The sequence below is a fragment of the Pongo abelii genome, chromosome 21 (assembly GCF_028885655.2).
Source record: "Pongo abelii isolate AG06213 chromosome 21, NHGRI_mPonAbe1-v2.0_pri, whole genome shotgun sequence".
In the NCBI taxonomy this organism is placed as follows: Eukaryota; Metazoa; Chordata; class Mammalia; order Primates; family Hominidae; genus Pongo; species Pongo abelii.
In genome coordinates this window covers 41,931,663-41,948,407 of record NC_072006.2, presented here as the reverse complement: position 1 = coordinate 41,948,407, position 16,745 = coordinate 41,931,663, and the positions used below count along the sequence as shown (strand labels likewise).

General features: G+C 40.1%; 1 protein-coding gene across 2 annotated transcripts in view; it reads right to left on the bottom strand.

Annotated features, from left to right (window-relative positions):
- Window positions 1–16,745, bottom strand: part of CTNNBL1 (catenin beta like 1) — a 180,390-nt gene that overhangs the window by 93,896 nt on the left and 69,749 nt on the right. For both annotated transcript variants that reach the window (XM_002830285.4, XM_054541781.1), the window contains exons 6-10: window positions 15,033–15,126; window positions 12,285–12,376; window positions 2,867–2,939; window positions 2,571–2,629; window positions 938–1,086 (exon numbers count right to left, since the gene is read on the bottom strand). In XM_002830285.4, the coding sequence (XP_002830331.1) occupies window positions 938–1,086; window positions 2,571–2,629; window positions 2,867–2,939; window positions 12,285–12,376; window positions 15,033–15,126 (467 nt within the window). The remainder of the gene's footprint in view (window positions 1–937; window positions 1,087–2,570; window positions 2,630–2,866; window positions 2,940–12,284; window positions 12,377–15,032; window positions 15,127–16,745) is intronic.

Genomic DNA, 16,745 nt, shown 5'->3' with positions numbered 1-16,745 from the left:
CACATTTATGAAAAACCTTTCCAAAGAATTATCTTAGTTCAACAGAACTTTCAGTATACTTGAAGTTTTAAGACAGCAGACTCTGGCTCCATTTCTTTTTTTCTTGTTTTTTTTTTAAATCTCAGCTTGCTCCTTCTGTAGGGCACAATTTCATAATGACTAGAATCTTCCAACTACATAAACATGCTCGATTTTTTTTTTAAAGTCCCTTGACCCTATACCACACTCTAGTTATCCCCTCAGCCTTCCCCCACACACTTCTCTACTCCCCTTCCTAGACAGGGTCTCAAGAGTTATCAACATAAGCTTCCTCTCCCCTTTTTGCTTCTAACTTTAGGATTCTATAAAATAACTGTGAAACTAATGTAAGATCCACTTTCAGGAATTAAGAGTATAAATAATAAGACACATAAGGAAAGTACTATAAATAAAAGTTTTTAGAACTGTCTTGCACATTTTCATATTTCCTAAGCTAGGCATACAGCACATGTACAACTCATTACTGAATGAGGAATGAAAAATACGAATGATATACTGCTTTCAATAAAAATACAGAAAAACATATGGCATAGATAGGTCCATGTGATATATACAGAAAATTAGTCCAAGTTTAGAAGTAATGGCTAGATTTCCCCAAAACTAACACACTATGGGAAGGAGAGGAAAAACACCAATGTCCTTCAATGGAGTGGACATATTAGCAACCACCACAATAGGGCACATACAGAACACAATATACTTTTTATTCATCTACTCTAACTTTAGGAAAGACCACATACCTACACAAACACATCCCCATGCCTGAAGACTTTACTCTTCAGGGTAAAGTCTAGGAAACCCAACAGAATAAATGACCATAGCTACATGCTCTTGAATTCAGGCTAACAGTGAAAAGTCAGGCAAAAAAGGTGGGAGAACTAGGGCATTCAAAACATACCTGAGCATGAGATTCATCAGCTGAAGACCCTCGCCCTTCAGGAAGCGCTCACGATTGGAACTAAGCATTAGACAGGAGCAGAGGGAATCAAACAGATTCTCCATCATCTCCTGCTCCTCAGCTGTGCTGGGATTGTGTCTTTTAAACACCTGTCAAGCAAAAACAGCACAAAGCACTGAGCTATAAGAGAATGTCTTTTCATGAGCCTCCATCCAACAATTCCTAAAACCTGTGGGTCATAACTCTACGACTGAGGAAACAGAAGTTCACCAAACAAAATTCTCATCAGTTTCCATTTTAGAGAAACTAAATAATTCACATATATTAAATAAATGCAAAAAAAAAAAAAAAAAAAGCCAAAACACCCAACTGACCACTGGGTCCATCAGTAATTGACAGTTCCAGGCAAGCAGATTTTTTTAAAAACCAAAACCCAACAAAAAACAAAACCTTTTTATTGTGAAATATAACACAGATACAGAAAAACTCCATAAAGGACATATAAAACTAAATGAATGAAGTGAACACCCCTGAAATCATTATCCAGGATGAGAAACAACTTTGCCAACTCCCCTCAAAGCCCTCCACTTGCCCAACCCAACCATATCTCATTTCTTTCCCTTCTAAAAGCAACCACAATCCAGAGGGGTGAATCGTGGCTCAATATAAGGAAGCATTTCCTGACAATCAAGGCTACTGAATTCCCTCACAGGGGAGCTGGGGCTTTAATTCATGGGAAGGGCTTACAGCATTAGTTTTCTTTTTGCCAGAGATGTAAGGCATGTTAAGAGAAGCCTTTAAACTGTATATGCATACCCATACAGTCTACTACAAGAAGATCAATAATCTCACAGGAAAAGGACTAAGCACCTTCCCAGAACTGGAAACAGATTCACATTTCAAAGCTCTATTTTTGGGGTGGAGGCCAAGACACTCAGGCTGCTGGCACCAAGATGGAAGCTGTATGCAAACTGACATCTCAGACTCTCCCAACACTCTTAAGATTTTATCCAAATGATCTATTTTCAGTCCTGTTTTTAGAATAACACAGCTAAAACTTGTAAGAGGAAATCTTAACAGTATTTTCAGAATGCCAGCAGAATAACATTTCAACTGGATTTACATTTCTTACGGTGAGAAGATGGCAGTTTCCAAGTTCTCACTCCAGCCTTCAGCACATCCTCCCCTATCCTCCCCTTGACCCCCACCCCACTGCAGTGGAACTCGTACTCCTTGAGCTTATTCAGATCCTAAACGAACATACTCCATTTTCACGGCAGATTGAAAGGAAGGTTGGTGAATAATCTTGGGAGTGGGTCAAATGAAAATAATTTGGTATGCTTGGCCCAGAACACACACACTTAAGCATGAGGCACATCTTTTTTGAGTTGACAATATCATATCAGAAGATGAATAAAGTTCAGATCTGATACACAGTGATGTCTGGTCATAAAAAGCAAATGACTAAGAAAAGGAGGCAAACCATGTCCCTCCATATAACCCTCAAACCTGCCAACATGCTCCATATGGCTTGCAGCACATGGCTTATTCCTTCCCACAGCTTCCAGCTCCACCTCCCATTCAAAGCAGACCATGTATCTTACAGCAGACAGGAAGCATAAGAATTACTCACGGATAACTGCTGAAGAAGCACATCGATTCCATCCAGCTCCCCAAGCAATTCCCTGTTTTCTAAAAGGGGAAAAAAATAGAGGAAGAAAAAAAATGAAACTAACAGTCAGATTTTACAGCCGTCTAACACTGATACATCAGCAAACAAAATCAATACAGCTTGACAGAGTACAAAACCAGCACAGGGAGCGAGAGGGAGAGCAAGGGGATGCCAAAGGCAAGAAAGCTTGCTGTCATGATCTGAAACAAGCCTGGCTCCTATCCTAACAGAATATCAATACTGAGAGGGCACCTCACCATCATTGTCCTGGAGCAATATGGCCAGCACTTCACTGCAATACAGTTTGTTGGCATCGAAAGGCATCTTTGCCTATGGGGAAATAGGAGAAATGAGAAAAATGTTAAGGGGTCTTGCTTCCTTCCCCAGGACAAATTTTTCACGAGTACTACGATCTGAGTTAGACAGAAGCAGAAGTTAGAAAAGGAAAAGGCAGTTAAGGGTAAAAACGTCTGCCTCTGCTCTTAAGAGACCAGAACCAAGTAAAGTGACAGATTGAAACAATGGCTCTCACACTCTTAATGCCCAGGTATTAAGGTTACCTCCTCAGTGAAGACTTCCAAGATTTCCCATTTTGAGTCCAGAGATTATATGTCTAGCCCATAGTACTCAAATGTGAACTAGATGAATGAGAGTTTTGAGCTTTTAAGATTAAAACTCACCATGAAGCTTAATTCACAAGTTACAATCATGAAATTAGGCTATAAATTAGTTAATATATGAGCAGAGAAGAAAGCAATTCTTGATTAACTGAATGTATTCATCACAAAGTAGTTCCTTCTGGATTTTTTTAATGCTTAAAATTTAATTTGAAATCATAAACCTATCTGCTTGCATGCCATAATCTGCCTACTATTTAAAAAGGAAACCACATTAAATATGCAAAAATGTGTTAATATTTTAACACCCAAATTACTACCCACAATTCTTTCCCCACTGCATGCTCTGCTATTTGGGAGTTTCAGAGGGGACACATCTACTGCACAGACTATCTTTCACGGCTGTCCTCACTGTTGCTTCGGCAGTGAGACTTAAATATATCACCATTATCACTGCCCCTTGGATAAAGGTGCATAGAGAGGAGCGAGTCTCAGTGATTTTATTTATGGTGCCCATGATCCTTAAAATGCAGGCACGTAAACAATGACTATTAATCAGCAGCAACCTTTGCTACCTATCTGTGTTTCTGAAATGACAAAGAATTTCTGTACTTGGAAAAGACAAGGGAAGTGTTTATCTTGGAACTAACACTTCCGTCACCTTAGCGCCATTCACAGATCTGCTTAGACATTGGTTTTATACTTAAAGAGGAAGAGTTGTACCTAATCAAGCAATATTCAGCATCATTTCAGTTTTCTGTGCACGTCTTCCTCATCAAGCTAAGTGCAGCCTACAGGGTTTCAGGAGGTCGACCAAGTATGACCATCTTAGGTTAAAAGATCTATAAATGCAAGGTCTTACATGTGCTAAATGTAAGGTATGCTCCCTGGGCAAGCTTGAAGCCTTGTTTCAAGAAATTCAGCATAATAGTCAGGGCCTAAATGCAACCTGTGGTATGTTTCACTTTAAGAAAAATGGTTTCATATTAACAAAAATCAAAACATGAAGGTGAAAAGCCAAGGAGTAAGCATCTCTATCAAAATCAAGGATTTGCGAATAAAATTTCCCACTCAAATTATGTAAGTTCCAAGTACTGCTATTATATTTTAAAAGATTTAAGCCACACCAACTTATACATTAACTTTGCAAGGGCCATGGTTCTTGTTTAAAACAAGACACTTAACTGAAAGAAGCCAAAAGACAGTAGGTCACTAGAGCCATGGCCTTTCTGTGGATCTAACGCCTTTTGTCCTTTATTCAATTTTGTAAGCTCCTGTTTTCAAGTTGGGGGGAGTTTTTCTTCCTTTCAATAGATACTTATTAGACACCTGCTATAGGGAAGACACAGAATTAAGCAAGAGAACAAACACGGGTGACTTAGATCTGAACTCTGTCCACTGTTGTGGCATTTAAAAACCTTACACTGAATTAAAATTAATTTTGTAGAAATATCAAATTTTAAAAAAGGAAAAAAAAACACGGACCTGGCATTAGACACACCTAAGGTTGACTCAAATCTGCAGTTCTCCAACTTTGCGCTGTGGCAACTGGGGTGCCATATTGAATTCACCACAGGATATGTTAAATTTTCAAGGAGAACAGTGAAATGTGACATCTGCTGAACACTGCATTAACTAGGAGCTCAAGTTACATTTCTTCTGGTGACATCATATCTTTGTGGAGCTGCGTTTGGATAGCTGCTCTGACAAAAATAACTGTGAAAATCAATGTGAAATCAGAATGATGGTCGTGGCGTTGAATCTGATCCTAAGGTTTGAGGATTTGAGCAGTACCAAAAGGCACACATACCATTAGGAAGCCAACTATGGTATTTAAGAATGAAATAAAAATATTTTTCTTTCAATTTGTGTGTATTATCTTCTCAAATAGCTAATAAATTGTAAGGACATAAATATATATTAAATGGTTTGGACATAACTACTTAATAAATGAGACTATTAGGTACTTTTTGGCATAGCGGTGCTGTAAAAACAGAATTACTGAGACACTAAGAATGCCGTGAACTGACAATGGGAATCTATGACCCAAGGAACATTCTCAGTCTCGGTTTCCTCATCTGTAAAATGAAAATAAAAATAGCACTTTTTTGATTAAGGGCACTGACATGAAAAAAAGAAAAAAGAAATAGAAAAAAAATCCCACTTATTTGGAGAGTTACTATGAGAATTTATAAACATAATATGAAAGTACCTAACACACAGTAGGTACCACAAATTTTTCTGACAACCATAACCAGAAATATCCACATTAGAATCTCAGCTCTAACAGTTACCAGCTATGAGACTGGCCAAATTAATATCTTCCTCATGAAGTGGCTGTACTAAGGGAAATGGTGTAGACATAACAGGCACCGACCAGCTGAGTTTCTTGCTATTGAGAATTCCTGGTTCCACAGGAAATCTCCACCTTTTGCTGTAAGACACTACTAAGAGTTTCCAATTTACCCAAAGTAAGTTTTTAAAAACCAGACTGATAACTTCATCATTTTTTAATTAAAATATAAGTTCTGATTGAGAAATTGGCATGAAGGAAGAATCTAATCAGGAAACCAAAATGATGAGGCCCGGTAACTCCCCAACGCTGAGCTCTGCAACGCTTCAGAACCTAAAAGCAGTGCCAGCTGGGAAGCAGCTTGGCAAGAGGAGGTGGCTTCAAAGATGCCAAGGCCCAATGCTCACAGGCTCTCCCACGTGGTTCCCATGTGGTTTGGGCAACACTATTTCCTCTCTCTCTGGGATTTCTTTATCTGTAAATTGGGGATAGCCGCACCCTCTTGGGAGGGCTGTTTGTGAGGATTAGAAATAATGTATGTGGCCAGGCGCAGTGGCTCACACCTCTACTCCCAGCACTTTGGGAAGCTGAGGCGGGAGGATCACTTGAGTCCAGGAGTTCAAGACCAGCCTGGGCAACATAGTGAGACCTCATCTCTACAAAAAACTACAAACATTAGCTAGGTGTGGTGGTGTGCACCTGAAGTCCCAGCTACTTGGGAGGCTGAGGTTGGAAAATCACTTGAGCCTGGAAGGTTGAGGCTGCAGTGAGCAGTGATGGCACCAACGCACTCCAGCCTGGCCAACAGCATGAGACCCTGCCTCAAAAAAAAAAAAAAAAAAAAAAGAGAAAGAAAGAAAAAGACAGGAAAGAAAGAAGGTTCTAGAAAAACACTTTAGCATGTAGTGAGCAGTCAATACATGAAACTCAGATGGTGAAAACTTAGTGATGATGATGATGATGATGATGACAACCAAATGTTTTAATCTGGTAGAAAAGAAATAGAAGAAATTAGGCCAGGTGGGAAGAAAGGAAAGTAATCTTTCATGTCTAGCCAAAGACAAAACTTACAAAGGATATTTTATTTCTGTTTAAATCTCAGCCAGAGATTGCACAATACCAAACTGCCAAATTTCAAAGACATTTAATCAAAATCAGGAGAAAGGAGATTTTACTTAGCAGGTATAGTCTCTTGGATTTTGCAAAGTTAATCAGCGGGACTTGGAACTTGTAGGGCTCTCTCCTATCCAGGAGCCTGGCTCTCTTAAATCTTTCAGCTGTCAGAGTAATTATAGAGTCATGCATAGGTTTGTACTCAGCATGTACTAGCCTTGAATAAAATTAAACTTCACCTTTTTGGGAGCTGCTGCTTTTCTGGAAAGTACAAAACAATTATGCTACCACCCACAGCCAGAAGCTGCAGGTTATATCTGTAGCTCACCTCTGATACCTGGAACACATGGGGCAGGTTCAGACATATCTACAGCCCTGTACAATTGTCAAAGCAGATTGTGCCCTACAAAATCCCAACCTCTGGTCATAGAGGCTAGGAACTTTAGCATCAACCAGCTGTACATGTAATATAACTTAACTGAACGCTGCAACTGTTTCTGAAGCATTGACCTAACTGGGTAACAAGAGGGAATCTCAATTTTGTTTCTTTAGAAAAGAAAAATAAAACTTGGTTTTGCTGTTATTTTCAATAGTACGTAATATCCTAATAAGGTTGTATTCCCCATTAAAAACATTAATTGTGATGCAGCATCTCTCACACAACTGTTATCTATTTACCTGTTAATCCATTTAATGCAATCATCTGCAGTGGTTTTTATCCTCATTAGAATAAATTAGTGAGGTTTGATTTGTTGGATGAAGAGATCCATGAATATCTCTATATACTGCTAAGCTACCAGTACAAAAAGGAGAAATCCAACACTAGAATGCTATCACCAATTTGCCACTCACTTAAGAATTACTCAAGGATTACTGAATAAATATGAGATGATCAGTCAAATCGTAAGGTTTTATCAAGCAATCTAGATATAATTACTCTAGAACCTTGGTTCTCAGACTTCAGCTTACATCAGAATCACCTTGAGGGCTTATTAAAACACAGACTGGGCCCGGTGCAGTGGCTCACACCTGTAATCCCAGCACTTTGGGAGGCCAAGGCGGGCAGATCACGAGGTCAGGAGATCAATACCATCCTGGCTAATACGGTGAAACCCCGACTCTACTAACAATACAAAAAATTAGCTGGATGTGGTGGCGGGTGCCTGTAGTCCCAGCTACTCAGGAGGCTGAGGCAGGAGAATGGCGTGAACCCAGGAGGCGGAGCTTGCAGTAAGCCAAGATCGCCACTGCACTCCAGCCTGGGCGACAGAGCGAGACTCCGTCTCAAAAACAACAACAACAACAGCAACAACAGCAACAAACACAGACTACCAGGCTCCACTCCAACTTTGCAGACTCAGTGGGTCTGGGTGGACCCAAGAATTTGCATTTCTAACAAGGCACTAGGTGATGCTGATGCTCCTGGCTGGGAACCACAGTTTGAGAATAGCTGGGAGGAGGTACAGATATGACAGAGACACAGTCCTTGTAATTATAAAATTTAGAGACATTTAGAGAAAGAAAATCAGCACACATAAGAATATTCAAGTTGACCAGGTGATGGAGTCATCTCCACTTTACAGATGGAGAGAAGATGCTCCATGAGGGCGAGCGTCATGCAGTTACGGGTAGATGCTAGAATCCAGATAGGCCAACTCTCCCAAAAGAACCCATTGGAAAAAGATGAAGGGGTTGATTTTTTATAAAAGAAAGTGGGCAGTATAGGCTGGGGGCAAAGTGCTGTGGAAAGGGGGCATGAAGAAAATTCTGGAGGCTTGGGTCTTAATCCTAGCTCTATCTCTAACTAGCTACAGGGGTTTGGGCAAGGCACTTAATATCGATAGGTCTCAATTTTAAATTTTTTATCTACAACAGAACTTATAGATTTCCTTTCAGTTCTAAAAGTGATGGAGGCTACACAGAAGATTAGGGATTTAAGCTGTTTCATGAAGGGTGTGTAACATTTAGAAATACAAATGGAAGAGAGGAGCCAGTCATTCCTGGTAGAGTCAGGAGTGTGAACAAAGCCAGACACAGAGGTCAAGATAATTTTGACCTTTGCAGAGCAGGAGATAGGTTTAAAAAAAAAAAAAAAAAGGTATTTAAAAGGTAACAAAGGCCAATGTTTCAAAACTGAAAAATGAAAAGGTCAAATTGGGCCAGGGTAAGAGGCAGAGAAGGTGGGATCTGATGTAGAACGCACAGCATCACTACAGGTAAGTTTCTGAATGGGTAATGGCATAGTGAAAATGGAGTTTTAAATTAGTCTCCTGAGTAAAATGGTTAACAAGAAGGTCCACATTTCCAGAGACAAGTGGATCTTAGTGAGAGTTGTACATTAGAATCACATGTGTTTGAAACCTTTCTAAAATATACCAAAGACAGAGACTGAGACGGTAGGTCTAGGGTACAGTGTGGGAATCTGTATTTGTTCAGTTCCACTGGTGATCTTAATACAAACCCCCAGCTGAAACCCACTGCTATAACATCTTTACAATTTAAAAGCATTATCATATTTGATTTCGCAATAACCCTGTGAGATTGGAAGGGCAGGGAGTATGATCCCCATTTTTCAAAGGAAAAAACAGGCCAGAAAAGTTAAGAGGCCATTACCCACAATTACACAGCTAATAAGGGAAAGTCAGGATCTGAGTCCAGTACTCACTAAGAGTCACCATGATGTTGAAGAGAATGAAGATTATAACAGTCCCCAGATTATAAGAAATAAGAGCAAGGCATTGCTACGAAGGACATGCCCTCTTGCTGGCTTCATCCTTAAGCAGGACTTTATTTCATTAACTAATTAATGAAAGACTTAATTAAGCCCGGGCAGCATAGTTTTCTTCTAAAAGCACTTGCTTACCAGTAAAAAACCCAAATAGCATTTTGATGTTTAAATATCCCTAAAAGCCTGAAAACTGTTTCAGAGACAGCAACATGGCTATTTATGCCCCGAGGATTACATCAATGCAGTGCCTATGTGGCAAGAGTCAATAGCTTGCTAAACTATCAAATGGGCCCCTTCGTTATGATCATAAGGGTAATGGCATCCAAGCCAAACACTCAAAAGTCAATTTCCCTTCCTATGTTACCAATTAAAAAAAAAAAAAAGACTCTGGCAAGTTTCAACAAAAGGCAGAAGGTCTGACATTCTAGTTTAATGAAGATCCCTGAGTCAGTATGAAGTCTCAAGTAACTTGGAAAAATCTGTCCTGACATAACAGAGACAAAAAACTATTGAATTATTTTGTATATTTCAAGGTTGCATCCCTAACCTGTGACTACTCCCCCAACAACTCAGGTCCCTGACATCTATGCCATCCCCTTAAAACTCGGTGCTCTACTTTCCTCTCCTCCACTCATTGTTCCCAAAATGTCTCAAGGCTTTGGAGAATAAAAATGTGTTGAATACTGAGGAAAGAAGAAACTGAGTTTAGAGAGATGTAAAGGAAATTAAATGAGAAACAAGTCTAGTTCTAAAACCAAAGGATATTTAGACTCAAGAAAGGAGGTCAAAAGGAAGTTGCAAATGACAATGCCTGAATTAACTACTTGCTGGATGCAAGACTGAAAGGCAAGAGGGATGGGGTTTGGAGGGAGTTAAGAGTTACTGACCTCTGCTAGGCAAATGTGCTCATACTGATGGTAGCAGCTGGGCTAGCTGAGCATCCTTGGGCCAATATGTTATGTAAATCAAGGTTACAGATTTAATGGTAACAAACGGTTGAATAAGCAGGACTGGAGAAGACTAGAGTGTCAGAAACGGAGAAAACCATGCAGCATATGATATCTTAGGCAGAACCTTCTCCTTTAGCCCTGCCAAGACAGTGGAGGACAAATCTGACCTGATACACGCCAGACTTTCTGGATGTTTATAACATTCTGAAGCAGAGCAAGGCCATTACTTAGAGCATTACTTTAGCTACAAACAAGTGCCTCCTTCTCACCAAAAAGTTAGGATCCTTGCCTGCCCGAGGGCCATTTCAATAGCATATAAGCAGTTCCAAACTGCCTCCCATCACACCTTTGGTTCAAACTGTTCTGAGAGGAGCTCTTGCCTCTTCTTTTTCTCATTTACTCTATTAGACAATACTAACTGTTAAAAAGACAATCACAAGGACTATGGTAAGAGAATGAACAATTCAATAGAAATATGGACAAAGAATATAAATATGAAGCTAAAAGACATGAATACAAATGGCTAATCAACAAGAAGCCAACACACTTCACTTGATGTTAAAATTACAAATTAAAATAATACCAGTTTTCACTATCAGATTAACTAGAAACAGAGGGAAACAGATAACTCTAAATCAGTGGGGCAGCTGATTTATCAGTGGGATATGATAAATCAGTGGGAATATATTTTGCAATACTACAAAAAATGTTAATACGCATAGCCTTTGGCCTATCAATTCTACTTCTATGAATTTATCGTACAGATAAACTGAGACAAATGTATATTTTAAAAAGTCTGTATACAGTAGTCCCCCCCTTATCTGTGGGGGATAGGATCCAAGGCCCCCAGTGGATGCCTGAAACTACAGATAAATTCTGTATTTACTATGTTTTTTTCCTATATATGTACCTATAATAAAGTTTAATTTATAGGCCAGGGACGGTGTTTCACGCCTGTAATCCCAGCACTCTGGGAGACCGAGGCGGGTGGATCACTTGAGATCAGGAGTTCGAGACTAGCCTGGCTAACATGGTGAAACCCCGTCTCTACTAAAAATACAAAAATTAGCCAGGCGTGGTGGCGCACACCTGTAATCCCAGCTACTCAGGAAGCTGAGGCAGGAGAATCACCTTAACCCGGGAGGCAGAGGTTGCAGTGAGCCAAGATCATGCCACTGTACTCCACCCTGGGCAACAGAGTGAGTGAGACTCAGTTTCAAAAAAAAAACAAAAAACAAACAAACAAACAAAAAAAAGTTTATAAATTAGGCACAGTAAGAAATTAACAACAATAATAAAATAGAACTATTATAACAATATACTGTAATAAAAGTTTTGTGAATGTGGTCTCTCTCTCAAAATACCTTTTAGTACTATATTTACCTGTTTTCAGACCATGGTTAACTGTGAGTAACTAAAACGCAGAAAGCAAAACCACAGATAAGAGGGGACTACTGTATTCACAGCCGCACTGTTTATAACAGTACAAACTTACCAGTGGGAATGATGAGATTAATTTTGGTACATCGGTATAGTGGAATACTAACTAAGCAGTAATTAGTTCAGCGAGAAAATCAACTTGCATAAGAAAATATTACACAATTCTGTTTGTGAAACACACACTCTCTCATATACATAGAAAATTTCTGAGAGAATGGATATAATATTGTTAAGAGTGACTGCCTCTGGGAAGTGGAACTACAAGGGATCAGCAGAGGGGATCTTTTCAGTTTTATACCTTTTGTGTCACATGAATTTGTATTTATAACATGTTTGTATTTTCAGAGGTACTAAAGACTATTTTTAAATCCTCTTGTTTTAAAACGAACAAAAACAGAGAAGCAGCAAGAGGTACCAGAAGCTTCCCAAACTAGATCATATGGCCCAGCATAACAGTCTATGCCAATAACCCAGCATCAATCAAGCCCAGAGCAAAGACAGGTATGAGCTGCAGTTCCCCACAGCCAAACTCACCTTCAGCCTCTTCAACAGCCACTGTAGAAGACCCTGCTGGGCACCCTCTGTACACATCTCAGGCCGGAACTCAGCCATGTTTTCCACAATAGCTGAAGGGAGACAGACACCAGTCATTTGGGAGGGTAACTTTGTTTCCATCTGCAACAAGCTTGCTCCCCATGACAGGCATGTTATTCCTCTCCCCAATTCCCTGCATTACTCCCAGCCAGATGCTGGGTTGTCATTTTCAGATTAACCAGGGAGTTGCTGTGGTTTTCTTCTTTCAGTTATGCTACAGGTAAAACTCATAACTGAAAATGATGGAACTCACAAAAGAGCTAAGTGATAGATTTTCCATGCTAATAGGGAACAACACTAGAGCAGAACACACAAAAGGGTGGGTATCTGCCTAAGAAGTCCCACCCAGTCCCTAATGAGTCCCAGAAACCCATAACCAAAGAGATAGAGAGCTAGGCAAAAGCCTTAGGGAAAAATCAGGGGCTGGTGAACTCAAGAGTCTCTTCATTTCCTGATTCATCCATTTGCAGTTCTATTTCCCTGCATCAGGTGGAAGCAAGAATATTGCAAAGCAGGCAAGCATGGTCTTTTTAATTGAACAAAATAACATGCACAGAGGGGAAAGGCCATGCTGGCAGAGGTAACTCCCAGGTACTAGGAAGCAAATATAATTGGTCCTGCTATCTCCTACAACAGTCAAAGTGTTGCTTAATAAAAAAATTAAAAATTAGGAGGAAAAAAAGTTATTGCATGACTATGATACGAAAAAGGAGATCTTTTTTTTTTTAATCACCTAGAGTCCTTAATATCAAATGGTTTCATTTCTTTCAGCCCCCCTTCCACTCCGTATCCTGGAATATGTTACTATCATGAAACAGATACACTTCTGTGTTCCCTAAACACAATACCCAGAACACATTGGGTGTGAATTTTAAAGGAGAAAGGGCTGAAGAAATCACCACACCTCCTATCTTCTTTCTCACTCCTTTGCCCACATCAGCCTCCCCAGTGGCAAGTTAAAGGATGACCAGGCACGGGAAGCACGAAGCTGTGGAAGCAGAGGAGCAATGAAACCCTGAGAGATGAAGAGCACTACGACACCCTGAATTACTTTCTGCCATTTCCTACAAAAATCAACTCATTCGTTTTAATCTTCCATGACTTTATCCTATTCTTCTGCCTATATTTTAGATGGCTTCCTATTGTTCACTCGAACAAAATCCAAGCTTCCTGCCATGGTTTACAAGGTCTTCCATTATCTGGACAAACTTACTCCTCCAGTTCCATCTCCCACCTCTGACTGTCACAGGCCATTTTTAGTCTTTCCTCAAATCCCAGCCCCATTCATGACTTTGCAAATGATACTCCCCTCATGAAGGCCCTTCTCCCACTCCTCCACCTGTCAAAATGCACCTGTCTTCATATTCAGCCACAGTCATGCACAGGAGATAGCTGCTCCTATCCAGCAATTTGGAGGCTCTTCCTCTTCATTCCCACAGTGCTTTTCACTGACTCCTATGATACCATCTGTCACCCAGCATTGTCTTTCCTTTCTTTTCAGGACTCACCTATCTGTCTGCCCTGTCAGGAGCAAAACCATGCCTACTTCACCATAATCTACCTTAGTATCTAGCACAGTGCCTGACGAACACCAGGCACTCAATAAGCGAGAGAGAGGGAAGACTCTCCTGAGCTGTTAGTAGCTGACCGAGCTGCAAATAGATCTCTGTAGACTGGCAGGCTAGTACTTTTTATTGACAGTTAGCAGTCAGTTAACAGACTTTTGATACCGCAAAATCCAGCACTCTACTAACAAATGGCAATGCCAAATTCTGGCTCTAGACTACAGCCAACCCAAATTACAGAGTGTTGTGTTCCTCCTCTTCCCCCCAGGTGCCCATATTTCCCCTTCTTTATGATAATCCTCATGGAACAGAATCCAGAACTACAACAGAAATCTGTGGTACACAAAGAAGCTAAAAAAAAAAAATTTAATCTCATCAAATTTTCTGCTTCCACTGGGCCTTGTTCATTTCTCAAGCTCTGTTTACAGATATGTCATCTCTGGTTTTATAAGACAGTGACCAGTAATAAAGAGAGCTACCCCCAAAACACAATTTTAAATAGGATATTGGTTCAACAACTTTACAAAAGGAAAGACTGGGGAGATTCAAGGAGGAGAAGGAAGAGGAGAAATACTACAGAGGAATCCACTTAAATGAAAATCTGATGTAGGGACAGCCAAGTAGTAGCAATATTTCAAATCACAGTTTACGTGGTAGTCTATACCTAAGAAGAGAAAGAAAAACTCTTTTTCAAATAAAATGTCCTACAAAGGTACAGAATGGTCCAAAAGTTTGCAGTTCCATTAAAGGAAAGTGACAAGAAAAAACGACTTAAAAGGATTTAAAATGTTTAAATATACACATTCCAAAGGAAACAAAATTAACCAGCATAGGCTTCATCCTAACGTTTGGAGGCAAAGGCCTGCTAACCAGAGCCAGTGGTTTTTGTCTAGGAAGGTTATCTACTTAGTGGATTTCTGTTTTCATTACCTACAAGCCAAACCAAAGCTGCAGTTATATGAAATTTACACAAAGGTCTTCATTTCTGAGAAGGCAGTTTGGGAGCAGAAGGAAGGAAAACACTCCTGCTATTGACTCTATTATGAAGAAGGAAGGGAAATGAGTACAGAGTCCCAAAACAAACACAAAGCAACTCAGGCAATGGCAAGCCCCTTCCTCTCACCCAGAGTGTTGTGGACGCCATCTGCCTCCTCTTTCACAGACTCATCCAGGCGCTCCAGATTCTGTACCAGCAGTGCTACCACCTGCCCATCCACCTGCAAGAATAGCGAAGCAAAAGGAGAGAGGCATGTCACAAAATGGTCCCCAAAATGTTCCCGTTCCCATACTTACTTCTCCACTATTTGAATGAACAAAGTAAGTAAATAAGCAGCAATCTACGGTTACAAGGTGCTCTCCCATCCCATTATCTCTTTTAAGTCTTAAAGTGACCCTGAGGTAAGTAAAAGGCAGGCATCATTATCTCTAACTTCAGATGAGTCAACTGGAGCTCAAGGAGACAAAGTAAAATTCAAGGTTAAAAGGTTGGTGAGTGTCAGTGTTAGCACTTGAACACAGACCATCTGAAACCAAGCCCTGTGCTCTTTCTCCTTCTCTGTGGTACTACCTTACGAGAATGCCATCTTAAGTCAGGTCAACGGTTCATTCAAGCCAAAACACGTCTTTAGGCCAATGCACCAAAAGATGTTTCACTAGAATGTGCACCAGTCACATTTGATGTTGACCTCAAAACATTCCTGTTTCCTTGCTAAGCTTTTATGAAACTACTACTTATGAAGAATTTATAGTTCCCTCTTAAAAGGAATAATCAACACAATAAAATATCTTCTATTTGTATGACATTGAATGCACAGAAAGCTACTGTATTTCTCTTAATGGAGTCACACTTGTTGAAACGGATAGGAAACTTTCAGTAGCCACATCATACAGCTGATGTTCAAGACATTAGTGACTCAGCCAAGACTACACAGCTATGGAGCAGTGGAGGCAAAGGCAAAAACCAGGCTTCCTTCTCCTTAGGTGAGACCCTATAAAGCATTATTATCCTTAGGTAAGACCCTATAAAGCATTATTAGGTGAAATAATGCTTTTACTACTTCATGCTACCTCCTGTGCACAATCTGTGTTCTAGGGAGACTGCCCTTAGGTAGCCCTGAGGCACACCAAGGAAAATAACCAAGGAAACACCTAGTTTTCTATCATCAAGAAGGGATGATCCATCTGGTAATGGATTCTTAAGCACAGCCAATAAGTAAAGCCACATCTGAAGACACGGTCTGCTGTATATTTGTGTTATCCTCCCTCTCAGTGTTTCGGTTTCCTCACTTATGAAATGGGGATAAGTGCTAAAGAGTAAATGAAAATATGTAACAGGCCTTACCCTAGGTCTAGTTCATGGCAGCTGCTCAAAGAATCAAGCAGAAGGTTTGAATCCAGCCCTTTACGCTGTTGATACCTGATTATTCACTGTTCCTCTCTTCCACTGGCTAAGAAAAAGCCAAGTTCCTGAAAGGCAGCACCTTGCTTCATTCATCTTTGTATACCCCAAGTCTACTACAATGCCATATACGGCAGATACTCAGTAATCTTGCTAGATTTAAATAAACTGATGGAACACATAGTTTGTGCACTGTAATTGCTCCGTTTATCCTCGTGTAATTCTCACATCTTTCACAGGCAAGAAAGTAAAGGCTCTGCGAGGTTAATTAGCCTGACTGAAGTCACAAAGCTGGTGGCAGAAGTGCCCAACTCCAACTCTACTTTTTCCCATAATCCCCCATGAATTCAATGACAGGAGAGAATGGAGGGAGAAAAAAGAAGGAAACGATCTCATCCAACCAATACTTCCAGAGCCCTTGCGTGTAAGGTATTCTAT